At 40.0% G+C, this 14,646-nt stretch overlaps 1 protein-coding gene and 1 long non-coding RNA gene across 3 annotated transcripts in view; both read left to right on the top strand.

The window, feature by feature from the left end:
* LOC129190930 (sorting nexin-19-like) overlaps window positions 1-3,783 on the top strand; it is a 36,984-nt gene extending 33,201 nt beyond the window's left edge. For both annotated transcript variants that reach the window (XM_054793740.1, XM_054793739.1), the window contains exons 12-14: window positions 2,004-2,188; window positions 2,508-2,595; window positions 3,512-3,783. In XM_054793740.1, the coding sequence (XP_054649715.1) occupies window positions 2,004-2,188; window positions 2,508-2,595; window positions 3,512-3,635 (397 nt within the window). In that variant the 3' untranslated portion in view covers window positions 3,636-3,783. The remainder of the gene's footprint in view (window positions 1-2,003; window positions 2,189-2,507; window positions 2,596-3,511) is intronic.
* A 4,425-nt stretch (window positions 3,784-8,208) lies between these two features.
* On the top strand, window positions 8,209-13,684 carry LOC129191402 (uncharacterized). Its single transcript, XR_008573206.1, has 3 exons — window positions 8,209-8,332; window positions 9,380-9,496; window positions 13,562-13,684. It is a non-coding gene; the product is annotated as an uncharacterized LOC129191402 (long non-coding RNA).
* Window positions 13,685-14,646: the final 962 nt, after the last annotated feature.

Raw genomic sequence — 14,646 nt, 5'->3', positions numbered from 1 at the left:
ACTGTTATGTTTATGATAGTTTGTGCCAGGAGTTGTGACCGGATCAGCATTTTTGTGGTTTCTGGGTGTTTTCTCAGCTATACCCAAAAATATAAAATTGTTGCTGTAAGTTCTGTGTATTAGTTATGAGCTCACGTTTTATCACAATACTCTAATGCGCCAATTCCATGATATTGCTATTATCAGTATCCTATTTATTATTGTGTTATCATCTTTGATATATTGTTCGTTACAACGTTAGTGTTAACTATATTATACTTTTTATATCTATTCATTATACAATGTCTGTCAGTTTTACTCCTGTACTTATATGTTTTCTTTATTATTTTATTCTTTTTATCGTATATCGTGCACTTACTTGTTACTGCACAATGTTTCTGTGAATTTTCATTAATTAATTAATTAATTTGTTAACGTATTCTTTTGTCCCTGAATAGGCTATATCTACAAAGCCTTTGTGTTAACTTTATGATTATATAGGTGTGAACTACAACTACAAGGTATTGGTATGAATGTGAGTGTGAATGGTTGTTTGTCTATATGTGCCCTGCGATTGGCTGGCGACCAGTCCAGGGTGTACCCCGCCTGTCGCCTAAAGTCAGCTGGGATAGGCTCCAGCATGCCCCGCGACCCTAATGAGGAGAAGCGGCATAGAAAATGGATGGATGGAATAGGCTATAGTCAACCACAAAACAGCAATCATTTACTAATTAATACATTTTTGAAAAACCACGATGGAATGAGAGAGCGATGTTCGAACCGCAAAGTTGCGAGGGACAACTGTACTCTGCTTCTTCCTACTCATTTATGGACATGTGAAATTGTGCCTACGTGATGGGGGGACACGATGCCAACAAAAAAGTTCTTCCTTTGTCATATGGCAAAAGTCCCAAGTAAATGTGCGAGTAATGGCTATGTTCGATTATGTCGACAACGGCTTATGTCAACGTGAGTGAGCCAATCTGAGGGGTGTCACCTTAAACGGGTTCCACTGTGGTATGAAAGCAAATCAAATGAGCAAATGCTTTGTCGATCGATATCGCTGAGTCCCAAAAACACTGGTTAGCATTGTGAAGTCCTTTCTGCTTGTCATGATTGTAATATTTCATCCATTCCTAGTCGTTTAAATATTGTGTCCAGATTTGAAACTACTGGTATATTATATAAATGTCACACGTTGATTTAGGTTTTTTTAATTTTTTGTCAACTAACTTTTTTACAAACTACCAGCTGGGTAGTATCTTTCTGTTTTTAGTGTTTTCCAAGCTTAACCAATACTGTTCCTGAATGCCTTTTTTTAGCTTTTACCCGGTGCTTTAAATAACTCTGTCCTAGTCTGGGTGGCGACTGTCTGTGTTTCCACCGCTCGGATGGTAAATGTGGGTGTGACAGAGGTCAGGACAGAGTGAAATAGTCAAGGTGCCCGCGCAGCACCCGGCCTATTGAATGTACTCATCACGAGACCTTAAATCTGACACTAATGCAGAAGGCTTTGGGGAACCATACTGTGATTGCTGCTGAGACCATGCCAAGTGACGACCCCATTGCTGCACTTGAAGTTTCAAATCCGTGTGGGAATGCAATGCATGGTCGTTCTTTTTTTAATGGATTACTTGGTCTGACAGCATTGTAATTCAGTGTTGGTCAAGGTCACAATGCATTGAAATGCACGGCCACCTTGTAGACCAATAATGATGGGAGGTCATCAGACTGTTGCCAGTGTTATTGGGCGCTGACAGCACACTACATGTGTAACGGATGTCTGCTTGTACCATAGTACATTGTGTAAACCTCACTCCCTGATACCTTAAGAGCTGCGTTGGAAATGAGATGACAGCCCAGGGCTTTTAGCTCATTGGTCCCCACATCTTTATGTTCAAAGACGACAATGAATGAAAAATATGTCACATTATTATCACAGATTAACCATAACCGATGAACAAAACCCCAGTTTCATTCCATTGCCCACATGTCAACAGTTCTTGTCTGTTTGCACATTTCAGATGGCTGGATGTGTGTGTGGCCAACCTGACGTGTATCAGATACTGGGTACATTACCTTCAGGTCATCCAGGAGTCTGTGTGGCCAGGAGGAGTTCTGCCCACCTCCTTTGAAACAGAACGAAGTCAGAGGCAGAAGGACGACACCAAGGAGCAAGCCCTGCATTGTCTAATGAGTCTTATGCCAGGTACACAAGTAGGGTGACAATATGCTGCATGCTGGAACCTCGAGGCTCCAACACAATCCATTCCAGGCCGACTTTTTGCTTGGATTTAGAACCACTTTTCCCATAGTAAACAATGGTATTGTAATAAATGTATTGACCCGGTTATCACACGCCACTCAAGCACTCCAATAAGCTTTACAGTACTAGCTTGCATCAAATAACTTATGCACAGAACCATTTTTCCTTTGCTCACGTTCACATTTCTGTATGTACATGAATCTCAGCAGCATATTTTTTTGCAGGACCAATGTTTATGGATTCCATGCTTTTGTGTCCCCAGATTTGATCTCAGATTTGCTTGACTCAAACAAATACAAACTCAGTTGGCAGACTGTTCTTGACTCCTTCCAGGATGCCAACATTAACAGGTGAGCATTACACAAATGTCCAACTCTGCTCATTAGTGTTACATACTGTCTAGTCGACACTGTCAAAGCCGATGATGTGATCTACATCCCACCCACTCCCCAAAAGAGCTGCTTTCCCATCTAATTTACATTCAGTAATCCCTTATTTATTGTGGCTAATTGATGATAAGTGAATTTCTGCAAAGTAGGATTCTTTCATTATAAGTGGAATATTTTCATAGTTAGAGTACAGAAAATCTGTGATCTTCTCAATACGGTTTTTAACATTATTAGAGCCCTCTAGACATTAAATAACACCCCTATAGTCACCTTTACACTTGTATTACCCAATTTAGTCGACACATTAAGAGAAAATAAGACATAAGACATAAATAAGACATAATATAGATTCACAAGTAAGCATTGGGAGAGTTCCTTGTTGTTGTTCTTTCTTTTTTTTTTAACTTCCTGTTCTGCACAGTACTTCCTGCAGTGACTATGGTCTCATAAATGTAACATTACTGACTCCTTGTGACCAGTGTAGAACACTACATATCATCGCAACGTCTTTGAATTCACCTTCTGAATGCCTTATATTTGCATTTTAGTTCATTTAACCATTTTTATGCTTCAAAATGCTTAATTTAGGCAAAAAAAATGTAAAATGTGCTTTATATGCATATTTTTGGACTAATAACACACTGTATTTAACCACGAAACAGCATGTTTTATTAGTTATTATATTTATGAAAAACTGTGATCAAGTGAAGCGGTGAAATTCAAAGTGCAAAATAGTGAGGGATTACTGTATAAGTCGCACCTGACTATAAGGACCAGCCAAACTATGAAAAAAGTGCCACTTATAGTCCGGAAGATAGGTGTGTATATTTGTCTATGTACTTTCATGCCCATTTAATTCCCATGTCCTGTTTTTTAGACACCTGGTTTACTGCCTTTGTGACATTTTATTGGAGTGCCTAGTCCCTGAACTACCAGAGCAAAGTTTTCAGAGGAGTTTTCTGCAGAGTCCCTCCAAGAACCCAGAGAAGCTCCTGGCATGAGACTGGTGCCTGATCGGATTCTCACCAAGGGTGCTTCTACTGGTGGGACTGAACTCAAATGTTACTGGTGGCTGTTGCCAAAGTGTTCAAACTAACTGTTCCACATGCATGTGTTAATTCACCTTTGAATAATATGACTTTGACCTTCTGATGATTGTGTCCTGACCTCTTGTCACACCTCCCAATTATACTGTAGGGAAAAAAAATGTTGATACCTTGCTGATTTTGCAGGTTTACGCCCTTACAAAGACTTAAACAGTCCAGGTTTATTTGAACTGATAGACAGACTGTTAAAAGATAATCCTGCAAAAAAACCCTAATAAATAAAGGTTATGTACCCATGAAGCACACAAATTAGCCCCGTCCCTTTAGGAAAGTACTCCTAATCTCAACTCATTATGTGGATAAAAGACACCTGTCACAGGAACAGTCTCTTCCACCACCATGGGCAAGACCAAAGAGCTGTCAAAGGATCTCAGGACTGTAGACCTGCTCAAGGCTGGAATGGGCTCCAAGACCATCATGAGACCATGGTGAGAAAAAAAAACAGCATTAAAGCATTAATTTGTAAATGCAAGATAAGACTCGACAAAGTTATGCTTTGCTTGGGGATCAAATACTTATTTTCCTAATTGTAATACAAATCCATTTATAACCTTTTACTTAATGCTACTTTTTTTTTTTTTTTTTACATTTTTACTTTTTTTTTTTTTTTTACATTCCGCCCGCTTTCTGTTCATATAAACCTACCATAAAAATGTATGGTTATCCTCTTTATACCTGTTAGAGATCCTGTGAAGAGTGTTTGTCCATGATATGTGGTGAGGTGCATGGCTGGTGAGGCACTGGCTGCTGAGTGTTTTATGTTAATACAGGTTACAAAGAAAAAGAAGAGAATTCACCTTGGTTCAAAAAACCCCACAGTCACTTTGTTGAATGTATTTGCACTTTAAAAATGAAATGAGCATCTCTTTGCCTGTTTGTCTATTTCTACAATGCAAATGAATGAAAAACCATGCTAGTAACTCGGATCTCTTTTATTCCTTACAAAAGCCAGCTTGCTTACTTACAGTACATGACTTTAGATGCCGAACTCCACATTTTCACTTCTTGTAGAAACAGCATATGGCAACATACTTTTGTCTGAAGAGTGCATTTAAACGCGTACCGTAAATACAAACGTTTTGCATGGTTGTCATACATGTCTGTGGTGTCTATATCTGGATTTAACTTAGAGTGGATAATATTCTTTCCTTGTTGATTTTATTGATTGGTTGTGATGTGAAGAACTCAATGGTAATAATGCATAAAACATGCTTCACATTTTTGGGTGTTGTATACCCTCTATAACATGTGGAGTGAATTAATGTGTTCTATGTATCGCCATGTAAACTCAAATCCAATATTACTCTTGTTGTAACAAGTAAAATATTCACCATAAAGCAAATACATCACCTTAATACACTTGACATATTGTGCAAACATTGCTGAGCTTTGTTACAAAGCGCACAGAGTGGGCTAAAAAGAGCACCAGTGCCAGTAAAGACCCTCAGTAATAGTGGGCGTGATGAGCCCCAATCCTTCCAGGAAGACTATTTATGGACTTTGTTAGTTCGCAGCGATCCACTGGGAAATACCGTTTTCTCTCAGAGCTGCAAGCAGTTATGGTTATGAATGATGTCAGTGCATATTCAGAAGATTGGTTCAGTTGGTTCTCTGGAATGTATGAGAGAGGCTCTAGACCTGTTCCATGTGGAAAGTGTCTTGAAGTCATTGTTGTGAATTGGCGCTATAACAATAAAATCGACTTGACTCATGTCTTAAATGATCTGATACAGAAAACTTAACACCAAATTTGGGCGATCGTGATTGTCTGTCTTTCCAATTGTGTGTTTGTCGTATGCGTTTGTGTTATGTGTTATTAACCTTTTTTGTAATACAAGTAATAATGTGCTGGGATATGTACTGTAAATAGCTGTACATATCCGTAGAAACTGCATGTAAATGCTAAAGTGAAGCTGTATGAAAAGTGTGGAATTACAGGCAAACTTGTTTGCCAGCATGTTTTGATGCTGGCTGAGAATTGTAGGAACATGGCTTTCATTTCTGTGAATATTGTCATTCATCCGGGGCAATGAAGGGATAGCTGGACAATTCAGGTTGCCTTAGAAGTTTTTGCCTCTCACCCGAGCAAGCACTAAATAGGACAGCCCTAGTGTGAGGAACTGGTGCAGGAGCCCAAGTATTTATCCTCCAGAGGTAGACGCACGTCCAGACAACGACCGTTTCACTCTTTTCTGTGTCAAACGACAGTCATTAAGATACAATGGAGCGGGGGCCTCTGCCAGCCAACGAGAGTTGTTAGCGTGATATCGCCCTCGTTAGCATTCCAATCAGATGTAATGATGGTCATGAACCCACCTGAAGCCAAGGCGGTTGTGCCTTGTTTATGTGTTAGAAGCTAAATGATTGAATCTTTTAAGAAGGGGTGAAAAGACAGCATTGTATGTGGGGGAGAGATGGTTTCTCAGCTTTGGCGTAAAGGGCCTCCTTCACCCCCCTTTCAACCTCCCCAGGATTTCATCACACTGGTGTCAGTCTGATACTGATGCTACTCTTTGTATTGATGCTATCGATATTTAGATGGATCCATCTACCCCTAGTTTGTACAAGGTTGAAAGCGTCCTAATGGTTTTGGTAAGAATATTGAGTGGATGCTTTAGTCGGTATCGTGTATGATATAACTCCCCAGACAGATCAGCCAGGTCATTAGCGCTAGTGTAGTAAATACTTTCAAAGTCTTGTTGTTTTTTTTTTTTTCAATCAGTCTGCACAGGATGATTTATATGGAAACCACATGTTCGTCATCCTCAGTCGGTTACACAATCTCCTCTTTCAGCTCCCCTCCTGCACACATGCTGTCTGACAAGCTTTTGCTGTCTGGTTGTTTTCTGAAGGCGCTCCACCTTCTCGCTGTCAAACTCATGTTTTCCTGTCTTTCTTACATAATAAGATGATGACACAAACACACACAGCTGGCCTGCGGCTCGGACGACGCGCATGTTTGAGCGCACTGGCCTTGTGAGGACAAAACCTTGACTTGAAACCCCTTCAAAAAGTGCCACCAAAGTGTTCCCTGACGTGTGCAGGCAGTGAATAGAAATGAAGGGTGAATGCTGACTCGGTTCCACATGGTGAGCTGCCTCTTTTTAGTTTGCAAATTGGTGCACACTGTATGTTAACAAGTGAATGACTTAAACTGGTCTTCTGTAGACCTGCATGCACGACCTAATAGAGCGTGTGTCTGGTTAACAAATATGCAATAACTTGCGTGAGTAAACCTTTTTAAAAAAGCCGACCAACGCTCAGAACAGCCCGACAGGGCCCTCTAGTGGCTACAAGTGAAGGGAATGGTCCCGATTATCGTTTTCCCCCTCTTTAATTTATTGTGGTTGTCGTTTGCTGCAGTGGAGAACTGCGTTGCATCATTTCTGATGTTTATTTGAATTGAACTCTTGTGTATCTAACTGTCCTAATAGTTTTGAATAAACCAATACGTAATGAACCAATAAAAACAATGCAGTTGTGGGCTACTTTATGTAGCGGTTGGTTAGTATATTTTGTGGTATATTTTATAAACAATGAAAAAATTCAGTTTGGCTTTTTTTGGTGTAAAAAACCCCCACATAAACACGAGTACACTGTACAGTACAGCATCCATGTACACGTTGCTCCTAAAGTGTGGACAAATGCATATATTTAACAATTATAAAAAAAAACAAACCATAATGTATACAAATAATATAATTTGCTTTATTTTAATTTGATGCATTCATTTTCATACACTTATGTTTGTGTTATTATATAACGTCTTGTTTTAAGTTTGAATTTTTTAAATATTGTAAAAAATATATTTTAAACATTAATTATTAAAGTTAATTTTATTTTTTGGACAAGTTATGGATGTATGTGTATTATACAGTACATTATTATAATTATTTAAACACATTGTTTGCTTTACAATACAAATAAATCATAAATATAAAAACATATTTTCTTCTCTTTGGTTACATGCATATTTACATATTTTTTTATTTTTTTATTTCTATTTACATATTTATACTGACATGTAAGACATTTTTATTTATTCATCATTTTAATTAGTACAATTGTTGAATGTGTTATATATTTTATGTTTATTGATTGATGAGCAACTGAATTAAATGGGGTTTTTTGTATAATGTATGGATTTTATATGTCCAGACTTGAGGGACTGCCTGTACAGTTCTTGGTAGTGTTTTAGGGCATTCAGATGGTTGATGAATCGTTCCACCTGCAGATGGCAACAAGACCCAAGTGTGTAGTTCGTGCTGCTCTCACAGACCTCATAGGGGATGTTCACGTTCCACTTCTCTCTCTCCTGTTGTACTTTAATCCAACCCTCGGCCGCGGCCCGGTACCGGGCCGTGGGTCATTTGGTACCGGGCCGCGCAAAAAGAAAAAATAATTTCAATTGTGTTTTATTTTGAAAAGTGACCGGATTCTCTCTGTTACATCCGTCTCACTTGACGCATGTCCATTGTGCGTGTGCTAACTTTCTCTCATGCCTCACAGATAGAGTACTACTGTATTTTTACTATTTTTCTTTCACCTCATATTTGGTGTCAAATGCTGATACTATGTGGGAATGCATAAAGGTAAGTTTTGATGACTTATTGGGTGCTAATGTGCACATTTGTCTCAAGTTAATTCATGCTAGCACACTGCCTTGTACCACACACGTCAAACAGCATGTAATCATCTCTCTGGAAAAACTCCAGGCTTGAACTGGCGGATGGTGGGTCGGCATTGTTCATGTCTTAGTTTTACACAATACATAATAAATAAGATAAATTAGATCGCTATAATATACGAACCACCCCCCGGTCCGCAGGAGATTTGTGGGAACACAAGCCGGTCCGTGGGTCAAAAAAGGTTGGGGACCACTGTCATACAGAATAAGTCGGTAATTATAAATGCATGTATAAATACAGGTCATTTCTTTTTTTACATGTTTATGTCTTTATACTTCACTGAAAATGTTTTTTCGTCAAGCATTGAGATTTCGTACTTTGTTCTTCAGTGCTTGAACACACCATAATGGTGTGCTGTGACACTTGATAGGTTGTTTGGCTGCAGAAGCACTAGCTTCGACAGTCATGGACCATCTTACATGATCAATTCATTAGCGGTGAGTTCCTGTACATCTTATACTTTAAATAGGTTTAATAAGTATGTGAGGCATATTTCGGGCTTAAACCTAGATTGGGACACGAGTGAACAATGGCAATTGAAGAGAGAAGGGGAGGGTTCTGGAGCTGAATCAAATCTAACAGTCACTTTTGTTGTAAATGTTGATCCAAAATCGGAAGTGAATGTCAACATCAAGTGAGCAGGTGGGTGTGTTAAAAATAAACACTTTATGAGCATATCAATTACAACAACATGACAAAGCACGCATAGGATTGATATAACAAGCCTTTGGAGTCAAGTCTACATGTGGGCGCCCTTTGCGCATAGAACAGAGAGGAACAATTCATCTAACAGTATATTCCTCATGAGATATCAGCAGAAGAGAGGGACTCTGAAACTTGTTTGCTCTTGTTGCTTCACACACACACACACACACACACACACACACACACACATACCTCCAAGAGTGTTGTTTTGTTTTCAAAAGCCCTAACGTGTAATTGCTGGGGAAGGTTCACAGAGAAGGTGAGCAGGCGGTGAACTGATAGTCATCCAGGGTCAGGGCTGTGAAGATCTCTGACTTGATGCTGCTCCAGCCTCAGACGAGCTGTCTGTCCACCTGATCTGAGGTCAGAACAATGTTTTTTCTTATGATATTATCCAATTATCCATCCATCCATTTTTGTTATGGATTTGTTCCAAAAGGTCAGACAAAAACCAAAACATTCAAGAACCAAAGCAATTTTTCGGCAATAATCGGAATTATGTAAATCCAATTCATTCATTCCAGACATTCAAAAATATTACCACATTTCATAGGAATTATTTCTAGTTTTACACGCAGAAAACAATGTGCAATGGAGGGCAAACTGACTAGTTTGTTACGTGCGATGTCACACTTACAACCGAGGCAAAATTTTCTGAAAACTGAATAATACAAAAATTGGGGCTTTCAAAAACCAAGGTGTAACTGTACAGCCAAATAAAGCAACATTTAAAACAACGGGTCACGGTTCTAAATCTTGCGCTTTTATTCTGAAGGAGATTTTTAATGAAGTGGTGTTGTTTATTCATACTCCTACAGGTGGCAAGAATGCTCTGTAGTGCCATTTGAAACCTGCTGCCACAGAAGATGTTTTTTAGTAGTTTACTGCCATTAAGATGTTAAATGTGTCAAGCCTATCTCTTGTTGAGCCTTAGAAAGTGTTTTGACTGTAAGTATTTTATGCTTATTATCCTGTATATCAGCTGTTTGAGTGGAATATGCATCTTCGTTATTTATTTGTCATATATGGAGGTGTTCTAAATCTCCATGTGAGATCGCTAATGCTAATCTCTAACACATATATCTGATTTTCAATGTAAATTAGCATGGAGCTAGATTGTACTTGTTGAAATGTGTTTTGTTTCTGTTGAATGTCACAGAGAAATGATTTTGTATACTATATTCCCTAGTTTATCACGGGGGATAAGTTCGCAAAATAGCCCGCAATAAGTGAAGTCCGCGAAGCAGCCGACTGTATTTTTGTTCAATTATTATATATGTTTTAAGGCTGTAACCCCTCACCATACACTTTATACAGTTTTCTCGGACAGGCATTAACATTTGATCACATTTCTCTCTTGTTTAAACACTCACGTTAAACACTCACGTTCACGTTTTGTTTGAATTTTAATGATTAACATACAAGATTGGACACAAGAAATTAAGTGACTCACACGTATTCACTCCTCTGATCGTGGCTTGTCCTGGCGGCGTTAGGCTGTAGTGCGTTTGTATCCTTGTTAAAACATATTCCTCCTCCTCGTCCTCCATAAACAGAAGATTAATTTACAGTATTCGAGGCGCCCGACAGCAGCGTAACTCCTGCCTTCATTCAGCATGTATGTTCCCTAGCAGCTAGCGATGGGCGGGTTCTCCCTTAGCCAATCAGGACTGTTTACATTTTACTGACACGTCTTAAAGTCTCACATGAGTATACAACATCCTCTACTGGTCGCTTCAGTAAATACAATAACAGACACGTGCAACAGAGCACCGATAGATCACTTTAATACACCACAAGGACGCAGAACACAATGCGCGTTCATACGCTCGCAAAAAAAGGTATAAAATTGCACTTTAAAAAATCCCCGAAATAGCGAATCCGCGAAAGTTGAACCGTGATGTAGCGAGGGAACACTGTATTATGTAAGTTAGAATTGACATACTGTATTTCCGAATGTTCAGCTTCAAAAATGCCTACTCGGAAAAAAACAGACCTCACAAATCACTCTGTGTTATATTTGTCTCCCGCCGTATCCCTGCGCGCTGTCGCCTCTTTATTCTTGAAGACGCTCACATCTACTTCCGTGACGGAGGGCTGCGGCCATCGTCTTCTACGTGTGTGTTCCGCAGCGGAAGAAGACGCGAGCGTCTTCGTCACAGACACGAGAACGGAGAGGCGACGGTGCGCAGGGATACAAATATAACCCAGAGCGATTTGCGAGGTCTGATTTTTTTCGAGAGGGCATTTTTATGATGCAAATGTATCACTCTTTTGAACGCATATTGTTTTCAAAAGCCAAACTCTTTACTCGTGAAACCCCAGAGACTACCTGGAACTACAGTACGTTCTTCATCACCGAACTGGACTTAGAAGACCAAGTGGGGCGTGAGTCACTGTTTATGGACGACACCGCTGATGCGGGCGTCATAGAACTTCATGTAAAAAAAAATCCGAACTATCCCTTCAATGTAAAGACGATCACAAAAATGATAGTGGCTAATATTGCACATACCACAGCTCTGTTTGTCTGCTCTGATGCAATATACCAACTAATTATCTCCTTTCCTTGTCTCATCCATTAGTGGATGCTGTAAACTTTCTGCAGGCCTCAGCAGGTCTTTTAGACACATTCATTCAAGGAGGAATGGAAGGAGCATGTTAGACAGTGCAGATAAGATAATGAAGAGCAGATTGGAAAAATGCCAGGTCGCCCATCCAACCACCTATACATACTGTACATACATATACTACATACATGCATGCATACAGTACATACATACTGTACATACATATACTACATACATGCATGCATACAGTACATACATACTGTACATACATTCATGGCCATAAGTGAGTGACTTAAATTAATTGTTTCAATAACTGCTGGCTCAATATCACATCTACTGCGCATAGAGTTGATCAGTTGATCAGAGCATCCCAAACATGCCCAATGGGTGACATGTCGGGTGGCTATGCTGGCCATGCAAGTACTGGGATGTTTTCAGCTTCCAGGAATTGTGTAGACCCTTGCAACATGAGGCCATGTATTATCATGCTGCAACATGAGGCCATGCTTGTGGATGAATGACACAACAATGGGCCTCAGGCTCTCGTCACGGTATCTCTGTGCATCCGAAATGAGACGTCACACCTGTGAGGTGGACAGATTATGAACCATGAATGACAAATTTGTCAACAATTTTTGGGAGAGGTAGGAATTTTGTATGTCTAGAAAAAGTTTTCGATCTTTGAGTTCAGCTCATGAAAAGTGCCAGTAAAAACAAAAGTGTTGAATTTATATTTTTGTTGTGTGCAGTTTGAAATGGAGTAAACAGCAAACCACTAACCGGGAAACACGCTAACCGGGGTGTACGCTAACCGAGGTGTACGCTAACCGAGGTTCCACTGTAATGCAAAGGCTTGCAGTATTGTGCACCGGACATGTTTTGTTCAGCTGCACTTCATCAAAACTTTGCAGATAGTCTGCTGTGGAGATTTTTTGGAATCCAATCATTTTCGTGCAAGACTGATATGAATGCTGAAGCTCGGAAGACATCACGTATTATGTTACCATTTAGGAAGGCAGTACGAGCCACAGCTGGTTTCAGGCATTTCATCACAACGTGTAACAGCTATGAAGGGGAGTGAAGAAAAAGAGGGGGTGATGAGAAGACACACATGCAACACTCCCCCATCCTCCATGATGAATCACAGGGATGAAGGTTAATTTAACCGCCATTTGTATGTGCAGACACCCTGCTTGTCTAGTCGTTCCCAGACACGTGCTTATCAGCCGTCATTTGCCTCCAGTTCCGTAACGTATTATCTATGGAATGTCGTACTGTAATATCTTTCAGGAAGATTTACTGCTCGTTGCCATGCACACAATGCTGTTTTCTGAGGGCAGAATATCATTCAATTTTATACAGTTTCCTCTTCTCCTTTACGACAGATCTTGGCCTAGGCCTTTTGAAAATAACTGACCATCGATGCTATAGACTTGCAGTAGGAGGAAAGGAGTTGTTAAAGATGTAATTGGCAATTCCATTCCGAGCTGAAGTGTCTTCTTCTTCTTGGTTCATTTTAACCGTCAGTAGCAGTAACTTAGTGCAGCTCAATCAAGAATGTTGCTTCTGCAACGTCATCAGCCTGATTTCCATAATATTGTGCGGACCCAGACTGCTGTGCAAGCGGCCACAGGAACGAGTTACCAAAAACAAGTAGTTCCTGGACATTGGGTGGGAAAGAGGCTAGAGACTTTGCTTATCACCAAAGTACAAAACATAGCTCGCGCAGAGTCGGCAGGGGACGTCTGTCTGACTCATTAACAAATATGGCACAAGCAGGCAACATAAAAGTATGCCCACATCTGCCCAATTAAACCTGCTGCACAATTTAAATTTGTCCATTTTGCTATTCAAACAGCTAAGAAGTGTACTGCCAAAAAAGAAAAGACCCTCGGTCCTATGTTGAAGCTTTGAAGGTAAGTGGCAGTTCCTTTCCTGTTGCTGCTCCCACCCTTTTTTGTTCATTTTTATTGATTTTGACACAACCACAAAGTTAACAAAGTTAATACTACAACACATGTCGACAGATTTTTCACGGACATGACCCTTTTGGCTGTTAAATTTTCCGTAGACAAAAGCAGTTGACCATGTATGCCAACATTGCCTTAAAGGAAAACTGCACTTTTTTTGGAATTTTGCCCATCATCCACAATCCTTATGTGAGACGTGAACATACATGTTGTTCTCTTTTCTGTGCGTTCTAAAAGAGGCCGCTGAGAATGGACGTATGTAACTTTTCCACCTATAAAGCCTCCAATTCTCCATTTACATAATCTGACCTGCATATTAACCAAGCTACAGCGACATTGTTATTATTACAGTTATTAACTGTTATGTTCTGTGTGCTGCGATGCTGCCCTCTCTCTGTTCCTTGTTGCAGTGCACCTTGTCCTTGCACCTTGCCTCGTGGAGGACTAATTGGCACACCTGCAGCTCATCCGGAGCAAACCTTTTAGGCAGCAAGCTCACCTTCACGCAGTTGCCAGATTGTTGTCATCAATTCGCCGACTCAGGCCCTCTCTGCAGTAGCTAGCCGCCTCTTATTAGCGTCTGTAGTTGCTACTTTCTACTTTCCCTGCCAGGCTACTCCAGCAGCGTGAGTACTCTTTTGTGATTTTGTGCCTACTTAAGTTTTCAGCAGAGCCCTTTGTGTTTTTCAGTACCTTACTACTGTTCCTCTACCACGTTTCGGTAGCTCCTTTTGTTCTTCTGTGTATTTTTCCCCACGATTATTCAGGGTGATTTTGTGTTTAATCTCTACTCCTTTGTTGTACTTCGTGCCTATTTTGTACTGCCTTTTGTACACCTTTTTAGTAATAAATATTTTTTCCCTCATCTCTCTCGAACTCACGCACGTTGGGATCCAAGTTCCAGCACACGCCAAGTTTAACAAGTAACATTGTTATGCCAAAGAACTACTTTTCTCGCGTAGTGACACCTCGC

Source organism: Dunckerocampus dactyliophorus, chromosome 12 (assembly GCF_027744805.1).
Source record: "Dunckerocampus dactyliophorus isolate RoL2022-P2 chromosome 12, RoL_Ddac_1.1, whole genome shotgun sequence".
NCBI classification, from domain to species: Eukaryota; Metazoa; Chordata; class Actinopteri; order Syngnathiformes; family Syngnathidae; genus Dunckerocampus; species Dunckerocampus dactyliophorus.
The sequence above is the reverse complement of the archived record's forward strand: the minus strand, read 5'-3'. Positions and strand labels throughout refer to the sequence as shown.